General features: G+C 44.9%; 1 protein-coding gene across 1 annotated transcript in view; it reads left to right on the forward strand.

Moving 5' to 3' along the window:
* The window catches only part of nrp1a (neuropilin 1a), a 246,650-nt gene extending 240,063 nt beyond the window's left edge, over positions 1–6,587 (forward strand). Inside the window, 2 exon segments of the mRNA XM_078425444.1 lie at positions 2,097–2,150; positions 3,361–6,587. Of these exon segments, the coding sequence (XP_078281570.1) occupies positions 2,097–2,150; positions 3,361–3,647 (341 nt within the window). The 3' untranslated portion in view covers positions 3,648–6,587.
* Positions 6,588–8,508: the final 1,921 nt, after the last annotated feature.

Below are 8,508 nucleotides of genomic sequence, written 5' to 3' on the forward strand. Positions count from 1 at the left end.
TTCCATTGTCCACTAGCAAGTGGTGGAGAGCTGCCATCTTGGATAGCTGCAGTTGCCATAACGATAGAGCACCCATAGAGCTTTCAGGTAAGAGCTTGAGACCCAACAGTGATGAATTAACACCAATTCATCTCTATGTTAGGATAATGTGCAGCTTCAAGGAGAAGTTGATGGGAGAGATGGGGAGAGGTTGAGTAGTGCCAATATGCGTTGCTGTTCTCAAACATCTTGGGACATCTAACCCTGGCTAAGTACTAGGCCTGGTGGAAAATGATACGGGTACTGGATCCTGAAGACTAATACACATAGCTCATGAGAACTGACTCCCAACATGGTGGCATAGTGGTAGAGCTACGGCCTTACAGCGCCAGAGACCTGGGTTCGATCTCGACTACGGGTGCTTGGCTGTACGGAGTTTGTACGTTCTCCCCATGACTTGCGTGGGTTTTCTCCGAGATCTCGGTTTCCTCCCACACTCCTAAGACGTACAGGCTTGTAGGTTAATTGGCTTGGTATAAATGTAAACATTGTCCCTAGAGTGGTGTAGGATAGTGTTGGTGTGCGAGGATCTCTGGTCGGTACGGACTCGGTGGGCTGAAGGACCTGTTTCCTTGCTAAACTAAACTAAAAGCAACGAGGTTGTTGTAGTTGAATGACCTCCTCAAAACATCAGGCTGGGATCAGGATAGATTGGGGGTACATATGGCCTGAAACTAAATCGTTCTCCGTTGACATGGTGTCAAGTTAGGACTAGGGGAGTACAAAGAGATCTGGGTGTCCTTGTTCATCTGTCACTGAAAGTAAGCATGCAGTGAAGCAGGCAGTGAAGAAAGCTAATGGCATGTTGGCCTTCATGACAAGAGGAGTTGAGTATAGAAGCAAAGAGTTTCTTCTGCAGTTGTACAGGGCCCTAGTGAGACCGCACCTGGAGTACTGTGTGCAGTTTTGGTCTCCAAATTTGAGGAAGGACATTCTTGCTATTGAGGGCGTGCAGCGTAGGTTTACTAGGTTAATTCCCAGAATGGCGGGACTGTCGTATGTTGAAAGACTGGAGCGACTAGGCTTGTATACACTGGAATTTAGGATGAGAGGGGATCTTATCGAAACATGTAAGATTATTAAGGGATTGGACAGGCTGGAGGCAGGAAACATGTTCCCAATGTTGGGGGAGTCCTAGAACCAGGGGCCACAGTTTAAGAATAAGGGGTAGGCCATTTAGAACGGAGATGAGGAAAAACCTTTTCACTCAGAGAATTGTAAATCTGTGGAATTCTCTGCCACAGAAGGCAGTGGAGGCCCATTCTCTGAATGCTTTCAAGAGAGAGTTAGATAGAGCTCTTAATGATAGCAGAGTCAGGGGTTATGGGGAGAGGGCAGGAACGGGGTACTGATTGTGGATGATCAGCCATGATCACATTGAATGGCAGTGCTGGCTCGAAAGGCCAAATGGCCTCCTCCTGCACCTATTGTCTATTGAGATGGAAAATTGTCAATCTGGAGGACAGTGGAAACAGATCTGAATGCCTTGGAGGTGAGGCTAAATGAGTAACGCAGAACCTTTGTTTGAGAATCTTTGTGGATCAGGGAGAGTTCATGTAGAATCTCAAATCAATTATGTGGTGGCTGTGCTTCTGTGAATTATACACGAGGCACATATCAAAAAAATGACTGAGTGAAGCCTTTCCCCAGCACTAATACAGTTGCTCCTCAACGTACAATGGGGCTACGTTCCGATAAACCCATGGTAAACCGAAAATGACGCAAGTCGAAAATGCATTTAATACACCTGACCACGTGGCCGGAAGCGATCTGCGGCTCGCTGCCGTTGCCCAGCGTTTGCGCCAACGCAAAGTCGAAATATCGTAAGTTGAGCAGCATCTGTATACAGCAGTAGCTGAATCAGAGACTCATCCTTGTAGGCCTGTTTTGAACCTGGCGGACCACAATTAGAAATGTATGTGTCTTATATATTGACATGGATGTGTACGCCTAAATATGTGCAGTGCTTTTTGCACAAAGGAAATGTAGGTAAAAAAAAAAATGCTTTCAGAAAACCCTGGATGTGCTGATCAAGTTTTTTTTTAAACTTTCCACAGCTCCCAGCGATGCCTTTCCCGATTCAGATGGTTTTACATCAATTTTTCCCACTGGTAAGTCCCTCTGGTAGTTCCTGTAGCAAATGAGGCAGAACATTAGCATGTTTATTATCACAAGCCACGGGCAGAACAAGATGAAGATTTGCGCTGATAGTGCTTCGAGGACAGATTTGTATATCCCTTAACACATGGCCGGTTACGTTTCCTTTCGCTCGCCAACCTTAACATTAGTTACAGGAAATTAATTGTAAGAGCAACCGTACTAGATGTCTCGGACCTGGGGGCCTGACAGTCAGCAGGGTCGGAGAAATCTCCAATGAGCTTTGCAGCAGTGGCGCAAAACTACTTTGCACAGAAGGCCAGACAGACAATCAAAACCACTTCCACTTATGAGAAGCATGTTTTGCTTGAACCGTGCACATCCAGATACTTGCTAGTCCATTCATCACATTCTTAGTATTCTTTTACACCTATACCGCACCCCAGAGTTGTGCAGTGGGACGTACATCTGTACCAGCAGTGGTCACCCTAATGTATAGTGACTGATCCATGCCATTCACACTGGGCCAGAGCTGGTTATGGATCTGCACCAGGTCTCATAAGATCAGATTCAGCCTGACATGTTACCATCGACTTATGATCCCTGGGAAGCACATCCCTGGATATCTGGTCCAAGAAGGTCAGTGCTGAGACCTCAACTATTTGCAATTCATATAATGGACATGGGAAGTGCAGCGTAGGTTTACTAGGTTAATTCCCGGAATGGCGGGACTGTCGTATGTTGAAAGACTGGAGTGACTAGGCTTGTACACACTGGAATTTAGAAGAATGAGAGGGGATCTTATCGAAACATATAAGATTATTAAGGGGTTGGACACGTTAGAGGCAGGAAACATGTTCCCAATGTTGGGGGAGTCCAGAACCAGGGGCCCCAGTTTAAGAATAAGGGGTAGGCCATTTAGAACGGAGATGAGGAAAAACTTTTTCAGTCAGAGAGTTGTGAATCTGTGGAATTCTCTGCCTCAGAAGGCAGTGGAGGCCAATTCTCTGAATGCATTCAAGAGAGAGTTAGATAGCGCTCAAGGATAGTGGAGTCAGGGGGTATGGGGAGAAGGCAGGAACGGGGTACTGATTGAGAATGATCAGCCATGATCACATTGAATGGCGGTGCTGGCTCGAAGGGCCGAATGGCCTCCTCCTGCACCTATTGTCTATTGTCTATAAGATGAGACTTTGAAAAGATTGTTGATGCATTTTTTTACAGTGGGGGACCCCGAGGATTCCACTAGCAAAGCCTTCTACGAGAACGGTGGAGGTCCTGGAAACATGCTGAAGACTCTTGACCCGATACTTATCACCATCATAACCATGAGCGCCCTGGGAGTCATTCTGGGGGGCATCTGCGGGATTGTCCTCTACTGTGCCTGCTGGCACAGTGCGCTGGCTGACAGGAATCTCTCTGCGCTCGAGAGCTACAATTTTGAACTTGTGGACGGCGTGAAACTGAAAAAAGAGAAACTGAACTCACAGAACTCCTACTCGGAGGCGTGAGAGAGAAGCGCTCGGAGGGGGGGGTGGGGGGGGGGGGGGGGGCGGGCTTGAGCGGCGGAAGGAGCCCGCGTGGAACCGTGGAGGTTTTCTTTTGTAATTTGCTTGTCTTTTGGAGAGACGGGGAAGAGCTCTGGATAATACTGGTCTGTGACTGAGCCAAGCTTTTCTCAGGAGCAACAAAGTGTAAAAAGAAATGAATTCTGTACAGTCTTCTTTTTAATTTTTAAATTAAAGTTTTAAATGAACAAAATGCTGGTGTTGAGACCCAAGTGAGATCATTTTACAAGTATTTATCATTTTCTGTAAAGAGTTATAAATTTGTATCATTCTATTTGTATAGTGACTCAGCTTCACAGAATATGTTTCCAAAGGGCTTTAAATACCTATGTTTTTGTATATTAGTCCAGATTTTATACTTTGAGTATGCAGTATTTTGATTTTTGTCTTGTTTTGAAAACAGTTAGCATTGAGCCTCACAGGATACTGGTGGGGGCGGGGGGGGGGGGGGGGGGGGGGGGGAGAGGGGGGAGGTCATATCCTTTATAATAAGGGTAAGAACTATGACTTGTTAACATGCTACACAGGGCAACCGCGGCCTGTACGCTGTTAACATTGCGATTGGCTCTGGATCTCCAGGTCTGGATTAACAATTGCTTACACTGAAACATGCGCCACAAGGTTGGATTTTCTTTTGCTCTCCTTTAGACGAGTTTGTTGTAAGAAACAATGCCGGAGAGATATGATTTCGTTTCTGTTTATCGGTTTATAAGTAAAACGAAAAAAGAAACAAAAAAAGTTATCGGAAAAAAAATAATGACAAATATCTATAAGCGATCAACATAAGTTGGTCAACATGTTTTTTTGTATTGTTTCATGTTTTGTATTGCTGTGAGGGTTCCTCTTCTGAATTCTTTTCCTAAACTTTTTTAATGGCATTATTGCTGGTGTAGTAATGTGTTGCTTTCAAAAACGAATAGAAAAAAAAAAAAGCCTTAACTCAAAATGTTTGTGATGCTGACACACAGAAAGCCTAGACAATTCATACTGTTGTGTTATTACCTTGTACTCAAATCTATGACTACTGCCTTCCAAAGATCTAATTAAATTGAAACTTTTCCTACAGTACTTTTTTTGTGCATTCTTACGATGGAACCTAAAAAGTACAAAACGACCCCCTTGAGCTGCAGTGTCCTATAATTCCCTGCGTTAACCAGTCAGGCTGAGTTTAAACAACCCCACACACAGCCGCCTTGAGCAATTCCTGTTTACCTGGCTTCTCCTGCTCAGAGAGCAGGGTGGCAGTTTGTGGTGTTTGACAGTGGCTCTGAGCTGTTCCATCGAAAATAAATGAGCAATAGAAACACTAGCTGGTTCAATCATTCACAAGCAGCGAAACCTGCTGTGATCCCCACGAATCAGTACTTAAACCCGTTAAATACCTGAACGATAAATTAGCCAACGAATCTCAAAAGAACTTGGGCTAAAGAGTTCCCCCCCCCCCCCCGAAACCAATAATTATAGACCACTGTAGGCTTTAATGAATGACTGACTATCTGTTTGGCTCGTGTCTATGCGGACAACATTCCTTTAATAACAATTTGCATCCATGTGATCTATAACAGTGAAAATTTCTGGTTCATATTTGTGGAAAGTTTGTCGCATTATAAACCACTGTGGTGCTATCATGCCATCTCATTCGATGGACTGCAAGAGTCGGACTGAGATGTATGGTGTAAATTAGAAGGCGCGCAGGGAGGAGGGAAAGGTATTATTTATTATTTGCAAATCAAGGCAGTATTAAAAATAGCATTCTGAAAGAATCATAATAGGGCCCCATTTTAGCTTTCTCCTTCATTCCATCTGCACGTGGACCATGGAAGACCAGCAAATTCATATGTTCATCCCACCACTAATGGCTTACGTGACTGATGAATGTTGAGGGAGCTGAGACCAATATTGTTCTCTCTCTCTCCCATCAACCTGTGTCCCCTCATCATCCTAATACCACGACCACCACTTTGCAGTGAGTGAGATACAATGAAATGCATTAGGAGGCTAGACTATCCGGTCTCCATAATGTAAATCGAGGGGGATTCCTCTCCCCCCCCCCCCCCCCTCCCCGCCCACAATTTTACAATTCTCTACAAACTGAAAGATAGTTTATGGGGAATTCGTAGAAGAGGCTTCTGTCCGATGACTTTGTGGTGTAAAACCGACCATTAAGCAAAACCCTACTTGAGTTGAATGTCCTCAGTAGAGAGCTGGCAAGAAACATTCTTGATTAGTACGGGTGTCAGGCGTTATGGGGAGAAGGCAGGGGAACGGGGTGAGGAGGGAGAGATAGATCAGCCATGACCGAATGGCAGAGTAGATGTGATGGGCCGAGTGGCCTAATTCTGCTCCGATCACTTATGACCTTATGACGTTGAGTTCATGGGAAATACCACTATGAGCGGGGGGAAAATGGCTCTCAGGATCTCCATTGATTTTGCAGATATCTGAGGTCTGATTATGCTCTATTTGTAATGGCAACTTCAACATGATGAGAGATACAATTCTGGAGCTAAATGGAAATCTCTGGATTGCAAGACAAATACTTGAGAGTGAGTTAACACTTGATGGGAATGTCAAACCAGAACCCTTCTCTATCGTAATATGATGTTCTGACAATGTTTGGGGAGGTATAATGTGACAAAATAGTGAAAATGCACACATCACCTTTCCGACTCGGTTATGAATAAAAATGTGTGGGAAGTTTCAGTGGAAATTGTAAAGACTCCTGAGAAAGTTTGGATGTAAAACTTTGGAACTATCTTTGAAAAAAAAAAGTGTAGTGTTCCTTCTTTCTTTGTAATTTTCATATTTGTTTGTATTTTATCAAAGGAAGATCTGCTATATGTATATATTTCTATGCTGTGCAATTAAACAGAAGGGTTTTCACGATGGTTTTCCTGCCTGACATTTGTTCAAACACACACTGGGTACACATCCCTGGAATATTAAAATGTTAATACCGTAGAATAGTTGTTTATTTAGAGATGCATTAGGAGATAGGCTATATCCAGTCTCCATAATGTAATCGAGGGGATGCCCTTGGGAAAATGCTTGACCTTAATTTTACAATTCTTTACCAACCGAAAGTTAGTTTAAGGAGAATCAGAGAAGAGGCTTCTGCCATAGAATCATACAGTGTGGAAAAATGCCCTTCAGCCCAACTTGCCCACAGCAGCCAACATGTCCCATCTACACTAGTTCCACCTGCCTGCGTTTGGTCCATATCCCTCCAAACTTGTCCTGTCCATGTACCTGTCTAACTGTTTCTTAAATGTGGCGATAATCCCAGCCTCAACTACCTCCTCTGGCAGCTCGTTCCATACACCCACCACCCTTTGTGTAAGAAAATCTTCCCTCAGATTCCAATTAATTTTTTTCTCCCTCACCTTAACTCTATCCTCTGATCCTCGATTCCCCTACTCTAGGCAAGAGACTCTGTGCATCTACCCGATCTATTCCACTCATAATTTGATACACCTCTATAAGATCATCCTTCATCCTCCTGCACTGCAAGGAATAGAGTCCCAGCCTACTCAACCTCTCCCTATAGCTCAGACCCTCTAGTCCTGGCAACATCCTCGTAAATCTTCTCTGTACCCTTTCCAGCTTGACAACATCTTTCCCATAACATGGCACCGATGACTTTGTGGTGTAAAACTGACCATTGAGCAAAACACTGCTTGAGATCATTGTCCTCAGTAAAGCGGTCATGTTACAGTTAATACAAGACGTTGGTGAGGTCACATTTAGAGTATTGTGTTCAGTTCTGGGTACCATGTTACCGGAAAGATGTGGTCAAGCTGGAAAGGGTGCGGAGAAGATTCATGAGGATGTTACCAGGCCCTGAGCTATCGAGAGAGGTTAAGCTGGCTAGGACACTATTCCTTGGAGTGCAGGAGGGTGAGGGGTGATTTTACAGAGGTGTACAAAATCACGAGAGGAATAGATCGGGGAGACGCACAGAGTGTCTTGCCCAGAGTAGGAAAATTGAGGACATAGGTTTAAGAACCAGAGGGCATAGGTTTAAGGTGAGAGGGGAAAGATTTAATTGGAACACGAGGAGTAACTTTATCGCACAGAGGGTAGTGGGTACATGGAACGAGCTGCCAGAGGAGGTAGTTGAGGCAGGTTGTACTGTTTAAGAAACATTTGTGTAGTACATGGATAGGACAGGTTTAGAGGGATACTAGACCAAGTGGACCCGTTGGGCCCAAACCTCTCCAGCATTGGTGCAACATCCTCTCCTCCCCCCTCCCTCCCTTCCCTCCTCCCATCCCCCCCTCAACCCCTCCCTCCTCCCCCCTTCCCCACTCCCCCTTCCCCTCCCCCCACTCCATCCCCCTCAACCCCCTTTATCCCCCCCTCCCTCCCTAGGAGATAGATTTAAACTTTAAAATGTGAATAACTTTTAAAATATAACACCGATTTCAATTAAACGTCTTCCATTAGCACCAAAGGGGCGACGGTGGGTAAGGTGGGCCTGAACCTGTCGCGCTATCCTGTACAGGAACAAACAAACAAACAAACGAGAGCTTTAGTATACAGATGGGTCAAACGCAGGCAGGTGGGACTAGTGTAGATGGGACATGTTGGTCGGTGTGTGGGCAAGTTGGGCCAAATTGCCTGTTTCCATGCTGTTTGACTCTATGACTCTCTACCAGGGCTGCTGCCTCACATTTCCAGTAGCCTGGGTTTGTTCCTGGCTTTCAGTGCTGTGTGCGTGGAGTTTGCAAGTTCTCCCAGTGGTTTTCCCAGTTTCCTTCCACATCCCAAATACAGGTGGGTTGGTAAATTACTTGACCATTGC

Source organism: Rhinoraja longicauda, chromosome 2 (assembly GCF_053455715.1).
Source record: "Rhinoraja longicauda isolate Sanriku21f chromosome 2, sRhiLon1.1, whole genome shotgun sequence".
In the NCBI taxonomy this organism is placed as follows: Eukaryota; Metazoa; Chordata; class Chondrichthyes; order Rajiformes; family Arhynchobatidae; genus Rhinoraja; species Rhinoraja longicauda.